The 16,757-nt window shown below is 44.2% G+C and overlaps 1 protein-coding gene across 2 annotated transcripts in view; it reads right to left on the bottom strand.

The window, feature by feature from the left end:
• FCHSD2 (FCH and double SH3 domains 2) overlaps window positions 1-16,757 on the bottom strand; it is a 170,769-nt gene that overhangs the window by 67,929 nt on the left and 86,083 nt on the right. For both annotated transcript variants that reach the window (XM_065065189.1, XM_065065111.1), the window contains exons 6-8: window positions 13,957-14,090; window positions 12,025-12,079; window positions 11,504-11,632 (exon numbers count right to left, since the gene is read on the bottom strand). In XM_065065189.1, the coding sequence (XP_064921261.1) occupies window positions 11,504-11,632; window positions 12,025-12,079; window positions 13,957-14,090 (318 nt within the window). The remainder of the gene's footprint in view (window positions 1-11,503; window positions 11,633-12,024; window positions 12,080-13,956; window positions 14,091-16,757) is intronic.

Here is a 16,757-nt window from a genome sequence, read left to right as displayed (position 1 = left end):
ATCCATCCCATACAACACCTCCACTGTCATCAAACTCGGGTTGAAACACAGAAGCAAATCTTTCAAAGGTGAAAGGATAAAAAGCATCTCACAATTTGACAACCACGTATTTGCCTGTTGTTGACCTCTGAGCCACTGAACCAGTCCCTCCATCAAAAGATGGGCATTATAACATGTTTTGCCTTCTTTTAAACTGCCTTCCGCGTTCCTTGAAGGCAACAAAATCTATAGCAAGACTGAGATGTTTTGGTAGAGGATTTAAACCAGCCCATCTTTGTCTCTACCCCTGATGCGTCCAGATGACTGCTTTTAATTCTTAACCTATATTAAGTTGCTGGATATTTCATTTGTGATGAAAAACACGCAGATATCTAGTTATCAGTTTTCAGTACCAACTCCATCATCATTTGGGTCCTAAATAACCACTCTGGGGGCACAGGATGGTTCATTTCTCACACAGAGAATTCCTACAAACCGCCATTTGACTGATACATATTATCAGTCCACAGTTTCAATAACATTTATAGTTTAATATGTCATTTAACAGGTGTGAGAGTGGGTCCGAAGATGGAGCGGTATTTGCCTGACCATCGCCATCAAGAACTTAGAGAACTGAAGCCCTGACAGAAAGAACAGATGGACAATGACTTGGAGAGAGGCCCGAGGAGAAGCATTGTGTTGAACTGTTTCTCTGATATGGAGGGGCTGCTACTAACAGTGGCTGCTGTGTGGACTTTGCCTGCTTCTCCAGCCAAACCAGCCCCCGCCTCCTGAAAGCTGTTGTTATGAGGGTCTCATCGACCCAGGGACAAGAGCTGCCGTCCACAAGATGTGTTGTCACCTGCAGCCTCAGTCACACGTGTCCCTCACCTGCTCCCTCAAACAATGGCCAACGACAAGGAGCATGCCCAGGAGCTCGCCAAGGGTCCTGAGGTCACCCGATGGACCAGAGGAAGACCCTGAATGCTGGACACGTAAGTGCTGGCAAAAGAAAGCGTGAATCTCTCAAGCCTGTGCAATACGAGCCTGGGTTGCGAAATCAAGGTGGAGACTGGCCTGAAACAATGGGAGCAAGGCGGGGTGAAGAAGCATAAAAGGTGACTCCAGAATGGACACCGTTGAAGATCTTCCCACTAGAGGATCCCAAACCATGACAGGGGACCAGCCAGACTCAACGGGACCAGAGACCAGAGGGACACTTCTGGAACTCGACTGGTGATAAACGCAACCTCATTTCTCGTCTTTACCTTTACTTTTCCCCGTTTCTTTCCCCTTTCCTTTTCTTATTCTCTATCTCGTGCCACTTTACGGGAAAATTAATAAAGTAACACTGCTTGATTGAATTATAACCCCTTAGCATTTTGGTTGCCTTAATTTTGCGCTCCGAGATCAAGGTAAAAGAACCATCACGAGTCCATCGCCGAACGGAACGTGACAACACGACAAAACCGTGCGCACGCGTTCACTTTTTAGAATGGTACGTGAGCTCTTCACATGGTTTCAATGTAAATATGTGCGAATTGCAGGTAACTCTTTAAAAGGGGTAATAAATAATAGCAGCTAAAACTGCTGAGGAAAAAACTCTCCTTGTATCTTTAATTCTTTGAGTCAACCCAGAGCTGTTAAAAACAAAAACCCCAACCAACCAAACCCCTGTGAATGATCCGTACGGGATGTCTGTCTCCGTGACTTCTAAAATAGGAATTTTGTGTGTTTTTAGTTGAAGTTTTGCGACGTAGCCCCACCTGCATCACCAGGTGCTTCCTGAATTTGGGAGATCATTCGGCGCGACTCATCAGCCGCTTTCTGGCAGAGCCGACGATTTCGGGAACGGTTCTTTGTCGTGTTACAGCGCCGTTTTGAAACAAGACGGCCGAGTTTCATTTCCTGTTCAAAACCGGGTCGTTTTCTGACACCTGACAGAAAAATCTTGAAGCCTGATCCAAATCCTGAATGGTTTCTATATAAAATATAAAAGTCTGAAAGTTTTTTATTAACTCCTTAAACTATTTCTCAACAAGACCACTGGGACTGTGGTGAGGTACATCCCTCCCCATCTTAACCCTTGTGCTTTCTTCCTACCAATGATTTTGATATTTTTTTGGCTTTTAGTCATTTTCCTTCTTCTTCTGCTTTGCAAGCAACCTTCACCACTGATTATTTCTCTTTATTCCTTCCCAAATCACTCCTGCTCGCTGTGCCGGCCTCCCGTTGCTTTCTCCTATAAATACATTCACGGTTTCTTCTACGTAACCTCCTATGCAGGAAATACCTTTCATGAGCATCTGTAAAATCACAGCATGTTTTTTTGGCGATCGACCCTTTTTTTTCTAATGTTATTTCAGTCCAAATGCCAAAGGGAAACTCGCTGACAAGTCAGAAGCATTATCAAGAAATGGTTTTATTATCCTATGAGAAATGATTATTGTTTTAAGATAAGTTGGCTTGATTTATAGACCAGGCTTTGCTATACCCTGTTGTTACACCATGGAGGAATAAATACTTAGTCCACTGCATATAAACGGCCTCTATGGACGAGGAACTGGCTTGTGGTTAAAACACGAGGTGAGACGGAGCTGAAATGTTACCATCACTGTGTTTTTCATCTGTGCAACAGAAAGAGTTGTGATTCAGACCCGCTCTCGTGTCTCGAGTTCACTTGGAAAGGGCTGTTGGACGAGTAACGTGATCTTTCAGGGTGCGGATATTGAAAATATTCAACGCTGCCATAGCTAGAGGTGGCAGTATTACTTACTGGTAAGGCCATCTAACCTTCCCTTGCTTGTGATTCTGCCAAAATTGCCATCAGAAGTGGTTGTTTTTCTGGTAGGAAGCCTCTTCTCACTTCCCTGTGCGTGTTTATTCACGGTCAGACAGAAGATAAACGCTCAAAACTGTAGTTAGCACACGTTCAATAGACTATGAAGGAGCTCAAGTTCTCCAAAGCAGCACTTAGGTATCAACTGCATAATACACGAGCATTTAAAATAAAGTCTAAATTAAAGAGAGCGCAACTCTGTATTAATTATTTAACAAGCTACGTGGATGCATAATCACCCGCCTTATTAAAGGAATTAATTTCCCTGAGGTTTTATGAGCACAGATGCACAGACTGATGTCTTTGGAAGGGAAAACCAAGCGGTATCGGCTCTTGGGAAGCATCTCCTGGAATATTCACACCCTATGGCGGGCAACTGTCTCCACTCATCCTCCATTCCTAGGAATAAAAACAACATAGCAACGCAAACTCGTGGCAAAGGAAAGTCCCTGTGCCCATCTGATACGGTGGATAACGCAATCTAGGGCTGGCTTAATTGTAATTACAAGATATTTGTGGCTCGCAGCTGACAAGAAGGGGAAATGAAACAATGGTTCTTTCACTTACATAAATCGCCTCAACATTCTAAAGGGAGTATTACAGGATTTTAAAAGAATAGCTGGTACTGAAATAATAAAAGAGATTTATAGAAGAAAATGGAAACCTCTAGTGACTTCGAAATTCTTTTATCTTAATGCTATTTTTTCATTTAGGACAGAATCTCCACTTTAGAAAAGGAATTCCCTGGGTGCTTCTAAATCATTCTAAAAAGCATAAAACAATAATGTGTGTGCGTAAAATGATTTCTTACCGCGATAACATTGGCTCTGCTTGTTCTGGAGTCTACAGAGATCTGCATTCAAGCAAACGTTCGCCTTTTATTTATACAGGATGCACAATGGGCAGCCTTTGCTAGGATAACATTCCTGAGACTATTTAAGACCTTCGGCTAATGCGTTCACTTAATTCTCAAGTCAAATAAAGTCATCAGAGGAAAGAACCATTTGCCATACACATCCTATTCATTTCTTGGCATAAATTCACCAAAACCTCCTGCATCTTGGGTTATTTTTAAAAACACCACCAGCTTCAGTTGAATCTCATTTGTACAAGTTGTATTTGGGGTCTGTACTTACGTGTGTTTTTAATGATTGTTAAAAGTGGTTGTTGACTATGCTGAAAACACAGATATAGACTCACAAAAGCTCCCGACAATGCTCCCAAAGAACAGGGCTCAGCAGAACATGAATATTCCAGCACTGTTGGCTCATGAAGTTGCTCCAGTTAACAGCAGAAAACAACCAACCCAGGAACCACAAGTCAGGGCTTCCCAAGCAAAACCACAGGATCATTTTAGTTAGAAGAGACCCTAAGGATCATCGAGTCCAACCATAACCCAACTCTAGCACTAAACCATGTCCCTGAGAACCTCATCTAAACGCCTTTTAAACCCCTCCAGGGATGGTGACTCCACCTGGGCAGCCTGTTCCAATGCCCAACAGCTCTTTCTAGGAAGAATTTTTTCCTAAAATCCAATCTAAACCTCCCCTGGTGCAACTTGAGGCCGTTTCCTCTCATCCTATTGCTTGCTGTTTCTTGGAATCATAGAATAACTGAGGTTGAAAGGGAGAAGTGAGTCCAACCTCTGCTCAGAGCAGGGCCAAAGGGATCAGGTTGCCCAAGGTTGTGTCCAGTCAAGTTCTGAATGTCCCCATGGGATGACATTCCTCCCCTCCCTGAGGCACTGCTTCTGTCTGACCACGTCATGGCAAAACGTTTCCCTTATACTTCATCAGAATGTTCCCATTTGTTCCTGCCCATCGTGCCATCATTTAAAAAAGAAATACAAAACCTGGCTCAGTCTTTTCCACACATTTCCCACTAGGAACTGTAGATTATTAAGACCGTTAATCATAGAACAGTCTGGGTTGAAGAGACCTTCCCAGCTCCCCCAGTGCCCCCCCTGCCATGAGCAGGGACATCTTCACCAGCTCAGGTTGCTCAGAGCCCCATCCAGCCTGGCCTGGGATGTCTCCAGGGATGGTTCAGCCACCACCTCTCTGGCCAACCTGGGACAGGCTCTCACCACCCTCAGGGCAACAATTTCTTCCTCATGTCTGGCCTGAATCTCCCTCCTTCAGTTTAAAACCATCACCCCTTGTCCTGTCACAACAGGCTCTGCTCAAAAATCTGTCCCCATCTTTCTTCTCGGACACTTTTAAGTCTGCACTAAGGTCTCCCTGGAGCTTCTCTTCTCCAGCTGAACACCCCAACTCTCTCAGCCTGTCCCCCAGCAGAGCTGTTCCAGCCTCGCATCATTCCTGTGGCTCCTCTGGCCCCTCTCCAGCAGGTCCATGTGTGTCCTGTGCTGAGGACCCAGAGCTGGACCAGCACTGCAGGGGGGTCTCACCAGAGCGGAGCAGAGGGGCAGAATCCCCTCCCTCCACCTGCTGCTCACGCTGCTGGGGATGCAGCCCAGGACATGGGTGGATTTCTGGGCTGCAAGCACACGTTGCTGGCTCATGGCCAATCTTTCACCCCCAGCACCCCCAAGTCCTTCTCCTGGGGGCTGCTCTCCATCCCTCCATCCCCAGTCTGGATTGACACCGGGGGTTGCCCCGACCCAGGTGCAGGACCTTGCACTTGGCCTTGCTGAACCTCATGAGGTTCATCTGCCTCCACTTCTCCAGCCGGCATCTCCTTCTCTGTCAGAACCCATTAAGACAGCGCTTAAAACCAGGCAAGGATGTGCAAACAGCACACGTCACCTGTCACTTGAAAAGCTGATCTGTGGAATTAAAACAGGAATGCTGTAACATGTCTCAGTATCATCACCCTTGCATAACCAGAGATCTGTTCCAGGGAAATGACGTAAGGCGAAGTTTCTATTTAAACCTGCTGTATCACCCCCAGGACTCTGATCAGGAGCAGGAGCCAAATTATACAATCGCACTTCCTCATGTCGAGCATCTGGAAACAGATTCCTGCATTGAGACGAAACTTGGTTGTTGATCATTTGGTGGGGTCTCTTTATTTAAAATGTTATTATTATTATACCCTACGATACCATTCAGGATCCTTAAAGGTGACATTATGTTTGGCATCAACCACAAAACTCCACTGACGACCTGGCTCTGTAAAGTCAGATTTTCCTGAAAGATTCCAACTTTTAAATCAAGTCTTGAAAGGGAAACCCTCGAGAGCGACAGGTATTGGAAACATACTGCAGAAACAAAATAAAAGGGTTTATTAACATATTTTACACCGTGTAAAATAGTTTGGTTGGTGTGAAGGACACGTGCACCCACCTGGCATGGGTTGTAATGGAATAAATTGCTGACACTCATTTCATCTGTAAGTCTAGACTTGGAAATCAATTTTAGTTCTCTCTTTCTACTGACAATAAGCCAAGAATTACTGAAAATGTTCACGACGCCCTCCCCCTTTTTTTTAGATTAACGTTTCCTCATTATAAGTTGCCTTATAAAGTCGAGGCGGCTCATGAAACGAACTTGCAGAGCAGTAAAACATGAAATTAAGCAATAACGAAGTTTCTAAAGACACAGGTATCAAAACAGCTTCAAATTGACTTCAACCATCGCCTTACACTTCGTCCTGACCTCAGTTTAAAGTGAGTTTGTAGACTCGATCTTAGCAACCAGGTTTAAAGAAAAAAGATGACAACAGGGAATGAAGGGCAGAGCTCAGCTTTGTGGCAGGACTTTGTTAGATCCAGATGTAAACTCCCAATGAACATGGAACAACCTCGGGTGTCTCTAATCCAACACGTTACACTTTGCCAACACGTTTCACAAATACCTTGTGCCAGCATAAACACTATTGCCGCAAAATATATCACCCCTACTCCTTTCTCTTAGCAACAATATGAATTTTATTGCTTGTAAACTGATGAACACGCTATGTGGACACATTAACATCACCCATTTGCTGTCGGTGCAACTTGCACAGGATGTAACGCTTGAGTTTTCGCGTACACATCGTACAATAAACCTCAGTGGTTTATCCTCTTGGCTACATAGGGATGAGCAAAAAAGCTGGATGCTATAAAACTGAAAGCGCAATTATAAAATTACAATTTGGTTAAATGTGGATGAAAACCTTTAAGAAAAGTCACTAAAATGTCACTGAGCCAGACTGGGGTTTTGGCAAATAGAAAGAGAAGGTAATTTAATACGAGAAGAAACAGACAGTAAAAGGCAGCCAGATTTCTCTTAATCTGCTATTTATCACTGTATACAAGTAGACATCAAAGTTCAGAAGATAACGTCATGTTTTCTAGGAAGGCGAGCGCTGTCTGCACACGCCGATAGTCCAAAGTGATGCTTTTGGAGAGAGTTACCCACTGTTTAACCCCCAAACCAGCAGAATTTCAACCCAAAACGCAATGTTTGAGCCAAGCCAACCCCAGCTTTAAACAAGCCAGAAAGCACATGATCCAATTCTCTTTCTGGAAACAATAAGCCAATTAAAACTAAAACCTATGAAGAAATTGTTTATGATGGATGCAAACAGAAAGAGGCTCTGAAACGCTTGTAAATAAGCACAAGTTTTACTGTCTTACATAGAGCCAAATATGAGCTGAAATCTCTTCATGGCATTTTCAATTCCTACAGTTTTTATCATCTTTGGGTAAAATACCTAGAAAAACACTGAAAGCTTCAACTCTTTAGTGGAATCCATACTGAACTAGCGGTACCCAGCAGCTGTCATTTTATATCTAAACGCCATTTAAAACAATTGCTCTAGACAACAAATATATATGTCTTTAAAACCAGAATAAAATTACTCTATTCTTCCACTTCCCACATGATTTCTAATGGCTCTATTCTAAAACTGATACTTCTATTCTAAAACTGATAGTTCATTTTATGTAGAAATACTACAAGAATATCTAAGGACTTAGTAATATTAAGATAAGATGCAATTTTAAAATGTTAATCTCAATAGAAGAATGAAAATGTTCAGTTTGGAAAATACAACTCTATTATAGCATGTAACATGTTGCCTAGAAAGGGTTTTCATACCTTTTCAAAGTACCTCCCTTCCGAGAGGAAGGATTAGAAACATTTAATAGTCAATATCTTCATTTCTTTATCCTTCACAGAATCACAGAATGGACTGGGTTGGAAAAGACCTCAGAGATCATCCAGTCCAAGCCTTGGTCCAACTCCAGTCCATTGACTAGATCATGGCACTAAGTGCCATGTCCAATCTCCGTTTTAAAACCTCCAGGGATGGTGAGTTCACTTCGCTCCATTTCCAGTTCTAGTATCTCTTCTTTATTCTGTAGGCAGCAATTTTCTCCTTAACTCTTCTATTTTAACATGAATTTCATGTGCTATTGTCTTGCCTGCTTGACCAAAAATTGGCAAGATGATACCACACCTCCTGGTCAGAAGATTGAAGTTTGCTTATACTGAGTGATTCTTCACCTTCAAATCTTCACCTCTCGCTTGAGTTCCTCCTCCATATTGTTTATTTTCAATCATTACACCAAATAGAACTATTTTGTTCTCAGTATGGTTCCCACACACATTTCAGAGGGAGGAGAGGGGTAAGAGAGAAACCAGGACCTTGACAGCAAATCTCCTTCCCTTATAGACCTCAAGTATTTACTTTAATCCCACATCTCCTGTATCTCTTCATCAGTTATTTATCTATGAGATAAACCCTCACCAAACCAGTAACAACGTCGTTCTTTTACGTAAGCAGAGTGGGAAGTTTGTTGAGAGCTCCCGGCAAATGTGAGACATTAAATCAGATGAATCACCCTTATCCCCAGGCTTGCTGACTCCTCAGGATCTCTTTATGAAGGACGTTTTCCCTTTTCAAGAAAATTGTTTCCACCTTATCGTATCTATCTATGTGTGAACTGACTCCAGGCAGCTTTTAGCACCAGATCACAGGAATATTTTGGTTGGAAGAGACCCTCAAGATCATTGAGTCCAACCATAACCCACCCCTGTCCCTGCCCCATGTCCTGAGAACCTCATGTCCGTCTGTCCAACCCTCCAGGGATGGTGACTCCAGCACTGCCCTGGGCAGCCTGTTCCAATGCCCCACAGCCCTTTGGGCAAGAAATTGTTCCCACATCCAACCTCAACCTCCCCTGGCGCAACTTGAGGCCGTTTCCTCTGCTCCTGGCGCTTGTTCCTGGGGAGCAGAGCCCGACCCCCCTGGCTCCAAGCTCCTTTCAGGCAGTTCAGAGATCAGAAGGTCTCCCCTCAGCTCCTGTTCTCCAGCTGAACCCCCCAGGTCCCTCAGCCGCTCCCATCACACTTGTGCTCCAGCCCCTCACCAGCTCCGTTCCCTTCTCTCAGCTCGCTCCAGCACCTCAAGGCCTTTCTTGTGAGACGATACCACCACCCCTCTGGCCGCCATTTTGTGTTTTGAGGTGATTCTGGTGCCCCTGGGGGTGCCATTCTGAGCCCTGAGATGAGGGGCCCAAAACTGCCCCCAGGATTGGCAGTTTGGCCTCCCCAGGTCCCAGCACAGTGGCACAATCACTTCTCTAGTCCTGCTGGCCACACCAGTGCTGGTACCAGCCAGGATGCTGGTGGCCTCTTGGCCACCTGGGCACACGCTGGCTCATGTTCAGCCGCTGGCACCAACACCCCCAGCTCCTTTTCCGCCGGGCACTTTCCAGCCGCTCTTCCCCGAGCCTGTAGCGCTGCCTGGGGTTGCTGTGACCCCAGGGCAGGACCCGGCACTTGGCCTTGCTGAACCTCAGACAAATGGCCTCAGCCCATCCATCCAGCCGGGCCAGACCCCTCTGTATGGCCTTCCCACCCTCCAGCACATCAACACTCCCACCCAAAGGACCTTGTTGCAAGGAGATGTGGTTTTGCTCCCACACAGTGAGAAAAAACCCAAATTTACAGCTTTTCATTAAGAACACAGTTGTTGACCAGACAGAGATTCAAGTGCTATAAATATCTGAGAGAGATGCAGAAACAGAAGCCTGAACGTTGTTGTTTCCTTCCAAAGCAATTTGGCTCGATGAAAGAACTCGCGACTTCGCTTTTCAGACACCCACGATTATTGATATAGAAGAACAGGTTGCACAGAGAGGTTTCTATATCAAAAAATGGTTTGCTTTGAAAAAAGCCTTCAAAACAAGTTCTACAAAAGAAAGGACTGGACAAGAGGGACCCAGTAACTGGGTAAAGAAACCACCAGAGATCAGCGGCAGCTTTAGGAATTGGACCCCGTGCACGTAAAACATCGATGGACATCGAAAGACTTAAATGTTTATGGAAACTCAAAGAGACGAAGGTCCCGCTGGGCTCGCTCTGGCTTTACTTTGTCAAACACACCAAATGTATCCAGACATGGAGAGGAAACGAGAATCCCTTTGCAGGGTTTATGTTACAACATCCATAAACCCCCGGAGCCAGCCATAATCTTACCTATCTGCTCATTTTATTATTATTTCAAATGACTGTTTGGTTTGTTTCCTTGCAAACGTATTAAATTCGCTTCTGGCATTGCCTCCAAGCCAGAGCGTTAACTGACGACAGCCAACCATGCATGTAACCACAGAATTCTCTTGAGCAAGCATTGATTCATCATTTTATCTCCAGTATTACAAGGAAATACTTCTTTTATAACCATTTCCATGCACTCCACATGTAGTCAGCACAAATATCATGTTTTACTGTAGAAATGCAGCCCTGCATTGGTGCTTAGACACCCTGAGATGCTTTACCTCTCCAGAAAAGCAGGTATTAGGGATGCCAATGAATTTATAACCCAGGCTGTGATTTACTCGAAGCAGCACACAAATATTGCCATAGGAGTAGTTAACTTATATATAAAAATCCCTCAGAGGCCTCATTTGGTGCTCTCATTTTCTACTTCGCTCACCTGCTCTTCGTATCAGTATTTTTTCCTCCCCACTATGCAAAAGCATGATGAGAATACAAGTGATTCGTTATAATACGGTGCGAGTTCCTCAAGAAAGCCATTGCAAATGCTAATTACAGGCTTCCAAGTTGTGGCACCTGATTGCATCACCTGGAAATAGTTTGTGGATAGCAAATCGAAATAAACCTTGAAAACATCAATACCCAAAGCGCAACTACATAAAGCGCGAATTAAAGAGCTGATTTTACAATTTAAGTGTATCTAAGATATATTTAAGTAATTCTGGGATGATATTAAGCAAAAGCCGTGAGCAATCATATTTGAACTTTTTAAGGCTGTAATTTCCTATGAGTTCAAGTATCTGCTCTTGGCTTGACTTGGCAAGTGGCCACGTGTGAGAACAGCAATTCAGAGTTTGAAACCAAGGTATTTAATAATTATATTTTCATTAATCAGACCATAAAGAAATGCTCTCATCAGCTAATTGCATCCAAAAGATTATGGGATATGCTACTGAAGAAGTAAATCTCTAGATTACTTAAGGTTGACTACAATAGGAAAACACAAGTCTTAGTTTTACAGACTTGGTTCTGAGTTTTGCAGAAGAAAGTGAATTAAAAAATAAAGATAACTGCTTAGTTTGAGGTTTGATAATCGGTACCATAGATCCTGGACAATATCACGATACCCACTGTCATAATTTATTGCAGCATATTGGAAAAACCAACATCACAGTCATGAAACAACCCAAAATTTCATAATTAATTCATTTTGCTTTCCAGATTTTCGCTCTCTTACCTTCATAATGTTCACTAGGTCCGTCTGATAGTAGCGATCTTGGTGCGCGTTGGCAGCCGCTAAGGTGAGAAGATAATCGTTCCTGGCATGGATGGCCTTGGAATTACACTCGGATCGGCGCGCTTTTAACTGCAATGACAAACAGAAGTTAAAAGATGGGTAATAATGAGGAGCTAAAGGATGAAATGTGAATTAATAGTAGATTAACATGCGTATTTATGTATGAACAAAGCCAAATCTTTAAAGGATTAATAGCTTCGTGTTTAACAGTAAGGGGTTTATAATGTATTTTCCCCCATGCAGTTGGTAATTTCACACATGGTCTTTAATGAACAATCGTAATCCCAACTAGACAAAATCTTGTCAATTCGATCCTATGTAATTCTGTCCTCTTATATCATCACTTGTTCTAACGATGCGTCTTCCGCAACGTCCGTCATCTCTGCATTGGTCAGAGGCCTCGTGAAATCAGCTGCAAAGCACCATTGCAAGAAATATTGAGGACTTTTTATTCCACTCACCTTCACGCTCGCCTTCTGCAAGCTTATTCGGGACTGAAAAAGACTAAGTTTGGACCTGAAACAAAATTAAAAGGAGAATTTAAAGCTTTATAGCTTTTCTACAGAAGCGCAGGATCAACAAACCACCACACGTCACTTCTGCAAAATTTGACTTAGTTCTTACGCCTACATTTTGATTGGTATAGTTTAAAGAAAAGCTTAAGAATAATATCTTACACCGCGTGCTCTGAAATTTTCTGTGCAGTTTAGCCTGATTTTTGAACATAATTTCAATACATTATGGAATGGGGCGGCAGCTGCAACTTGAGTTCTTTTGGGGTTTGATGGATTTGGAGTGAACCCTCCAGCCACAAAGTGCTGTACATTTGAGCTACTGGTCATCTGATGAGATATTAATGTAACATCGTTAGTAATTCTGTCCCAGCTGGAGGGGTATACGTGACACACATGTATTTTTAAAAGCAGAACCCGTCTGATTTTCACCTTTGGACTCGTGAAATAGAAATTAGAGAAATTCTTTATTAGCTATGAGAAAGACAGCGGTTTGAAAAGTCAATGAGAAAACACAATCAAGGAAATAGTTCTTTTAATCTGAACAATAGCACAGTAGAAATCTGCTCCATAATTTCCAAACTCAAGTTTTATGTTGTATTTGGTTGGAGTTTTTTTTTTCTCATTTGTTTGCATTTGGTTTTTGTTATTTTTTGTTTGTTGGTTGTTTTTTTGTTTCGTGGGTTTTTATAATACTTGTTTTCACACAATCACAGAATGGACTGGGTTGGAAAAGACCTCAGAGATCATCAAGTCCAGCCCTTGGTCCAACTCCAGTCCATTGACTAGATCATGGCACTAAGTGCCATGTCCAATCTCAGCTTAAAAACCTCCAGGGCCGGTGAGTCCAGCACCTCCCTGGGCAGCCATTCCAATGCCTGACCACTCTCTCTGCAAAGAATTGCTTTCTAATCTCCAGCCTCAATTTCCCATGGCAGAGTTGAAGCCCATGGCCCCTTGTCCTATTGCTGACTGCCTGGGAGAAGAGCCCAATCCCCACCTGGCTAGAACTGCCCTTCAGGTAGTTCTAGAGAGTGCTGAGCTCAGCTCTAAGCCTCCTCTTCTCCAGACTAAACAAGCCCAGCTCCCTCAGCCTCTCCCCATAGGGCTTGTGTTCCAGTCCCTTCCCCAGTCTTGTTGCTCTTCTCTGGACCCGCTCCAGCACTTCAATCTCTTTCCTGAGCTGAGGGGCCCAGAACTGAACACAATACTCCAGGTGTGGCCTCCCCAATGCAGAGCACAGGGGAAGGATCACTGCCCTTGTCCTGCTGACCACACTGGTTTGGATACAGGACAGGACACCATTGGCCTTCTTGGCCACCTGGGCACACTGTTGGCTCATGTTGAGCTTCCTGTCCATTAGTCCCCAGGTCCCTTTCTGCCTGACTGCTCTCCAGCCACTCTGTGCCCAGCCTGGAGCGCTGCAGGGGGTTGTTGTGGCCAAAGTGCAGCACCCGGCACTTGGCCTTGTTGAACTTCATCCCATTGGAATCAGCCCATTTTTCCAGTCTATCCAGATCCCTCTGCAGAGCCCTCCTGCCTTCCAGCAGCTCCACACTCCCTCCCGACTTGGCATTTTTTTTAAGGTTTGAGGTTTTGTTTGTTTTGTTAGATTTTTTATTGATTTGTTGGGTTGTCGTTTTTACATCCTTCAGGCATTCCAGGGTATTTTACTAAAGTTCTTTTCATCATCCAATCCTCATCAAGTAAAAGACAAAAAAATCCTCTAACGACCCCAGAATTTCTTTGCATTGTGAGAATACAACAAATTATCTGATGCCCAATGAGTCAGTTATACTTCACTATCAATGAACTAATACAAGTACAAATGTGCTTTATACGTGTGCAATGCTTTAGCCATATGCTATTAGACAAACGTACTTGGCCTCAATATCGGCTTTCTCCCGCACCGCTTGAGCCATCTGTTCCGTCTCAAAATATTTCTTCTTGCCTTTAGCTAAATCTTTTACCGTCTCTTGTAGTTCAGCTTGGATCCTCGTCAACTGCTCCACGCACTGGAAAAGTAAGGAAACAAACATGATATTTTTTTACGTCTAAATAATACCACCGTCATCGCTTTATCGCTCTTCATTATGTTTTATATGGGGCGGCGCAGCCTGCGAGTCGCTTCTGCTCAATTATTCATGCTTTAAAGAATATCAAATCCTATTTTCTTCCTGTTTTCTGTTTAACTATTTTAATTCAATGATTCAACACACAAGTTCTGAAAGCGTCCGATGAGGTAATTAGTTGAAATAATTAGAATACAATTGGGAAAAAGCCAAACGCAAATGACTGCAGGTGATACAAAAAAATGATTCATCTTTCCTTCTCTATAATTTAAAGCGTAAGACAAAACCCACCACGGAAAACACAACAAGGACTGTTTGAGAAATGTTATTTTAAGAGTTGGGTTTTCTTCATTTTATTTCCAACAAACAGGGTTGTATCAGAAATAATAAAGAAAACTTCAAGGTTTAAAATGCATCATGAGACACTCAAGGAGTGAAAATATTACTAATTCCATCTCTTGCCATTCATGTGACCCAACCGGCATTATGATGTATATTTTAATGTTAAAATATAACATTTGAAGGAATAGCAGAAAAACTACGGTACTAGTTTTGACTGGGAGAGCATTAATTTTCTGTGTAGCAGCCGGAGGCCGTCCTGAGGAGCCCCGTAGCGCTGAGACCCAGAGGAAGGCAGGACAATGGAGGAGTTTGCCTGGGTTGATGAGGACTGGGTTAGGGAGCAGTTGGGCAATCTGGACATCCATAAATCCATGGGTCCAGATGGGATGCACCCACGGGTGCTGAGGGAGCTGGCTGAGGTCATTGCTGGACCGCTCTCCATCATCTTTGCCAAGTCTTGGGAAATGAGAGAGGTGCCTGAGGACTGGAGGAAAGCAAATGTCACTCCAGTCTTCAAAAAGGGCAGGAAGGAGGACCCGGGTAACTCTAGACCGGTCAGCCTCACCTCTGTCCCTGGGAAACTGATGGAACGACTTCTCCTTGGTGCCATCTCAAGGCATATCAAGGGATAAGAGGGTTATTAGGGGCAGTCAACATGGCTTCACCAAAGGGAAGTCGTGTTTGACCAAATTCATTGACTTTTATGAGGACATAACGAGGTGGATGGATGACGACAGAGCGGTGGATGTGATCTCCCTTGACTTGAGTGAGGCATTTGACACAGTGTCCCACAGCATCCTCACAGCTGAACTGAGGGAGTGGGTCTGGATGAGCGGGGAGTGAGGTGACTGTGAACTGGCTGAAGGGAAGAAGCCAGAGAGTCGTGGTCAATGGGCAGAGTCCAGTTGAGGCCTGGATCTAGTGCAGTGCCTCAGGGGCAGTGCTGGGGCCGCTGTTATTCAATATATTCATCAGTGACTTGGATGAGGGAATAGAGTGACTGTCAGCAAGTTTGCTGATGACACCAAGCTGGGAGGAGTGGTGACACGCCAGAGGCTGTGCTGCCATCAGAGACCTGGACAGGCTGGAGAGCTGGGCGGGGAAACATTTAATGAAATAGAACAAGGGCAAGTGTAGAGTCTTGAATCTGGGCAGGAACAACCCCAGGTTCCAGTGTAAGTTGGGGAACGAGCTGTTGGAGAGCAGTGTAGGGGAAAGGGACCTGGGGGTCCTGGGGACAGCAGGGTGACCATGAGCCAGCACTGGGCCCTTGTGGCCAGGAAGCCAATGGTACCTGGGGTGGGTTAGAAGGGGGTGGTCAGTAGGTCAGAGAGGTTCTCCTGCCCCTCTGCTCTGCCCTGGGGAGACCACACCTGGAATATTGTGTCCAGTTGTGGCCCCTCAGTTCCAGCAGGACAGGGAACTGCTGGAGAGAGTCCAGCGCAGCCACCAAGATGCTGAAGGGAGTGGAGCATCTCCCGTGTGAGGAAAGGCTGAGGGAGCTGGGGCTCTGGAGCTGGACAAGAGGACACTGAGGGGGGACTCATTCATGTTTACAGATATCTAAAGGGTGAGTGTCAGGAGGATGGAGCCAGGCTCTTCTCAGTGACAACCAATGATAGGACAAGGGGTAATGGGTACAAACTGGAACACAAGAGGTTCCACTTAAATATGAGAAGAAACTTCTTCCTGGTGAGGGTGGCAGAGCCTGGCCCAGGCTGCCCAGGGAGGTTGTGGAGTCTCCTTCTGTGCAGACATTCCAACCCGCCTGGACACCTTCCTGTGTAACCTCATCTGGGTGTTCCTGCTCCATGGGGGGATTGCACTGCATGAGCTTTCCAGGTCCCTTCCAACCCCTGACATTCTGGGATTCTGTGATTCTGTGATCTGGTGCTTATTTTGGGGATTTGTGACCAAAACTGTGTTACTACCAGCGGGATGTTTCAGTTATTGCTTACAGAGCATCAAGGTGTTCTCTGGTTCTATTTTGCTTTATCTAATAAACTGGTTTTTACCTCAACCCATAAGTTTTTGCACTCTAACCCTTTTGATTTTCTCATCCACCAGATGGGACCGAGCGGCTGCTGATGGTGGTTAAATCACAAATACTAAAATGTTGCACAGTTCTCCAAATATCAGCTTCCAAAAACATGTGTGAGAAAGGATCTACGTTAAGGATCTACTGAACAAAATAAATATGAATTATCAATATCTAGAATTATATTATCTTTAAAAGATATTTGTAAAGATTTTCTTCTACCGAAGAGC

The sequence above is a fragment of the Columba livia genome, chromosome 1 (genome assembly GCF_036013475.1).
Source record: "Columba livia isolate bColLiv1 breed racing homer chromosome 1, bColLiv1.pat.W.v2, whole genome shotgun sequence".
In the NCBI taxonomy this organism is placed as follows: domain Eukaryota; kingdom Metazoa; phylum Chordata; class Aves; order Columbiformes; family Columbidae; genus Columba; species Columba livia.
The sequence above is the reverse complement of the archived record's forward strand: the minus strand, read 5'-3'. Positions and strand labels throughout refer to the sequence as shown.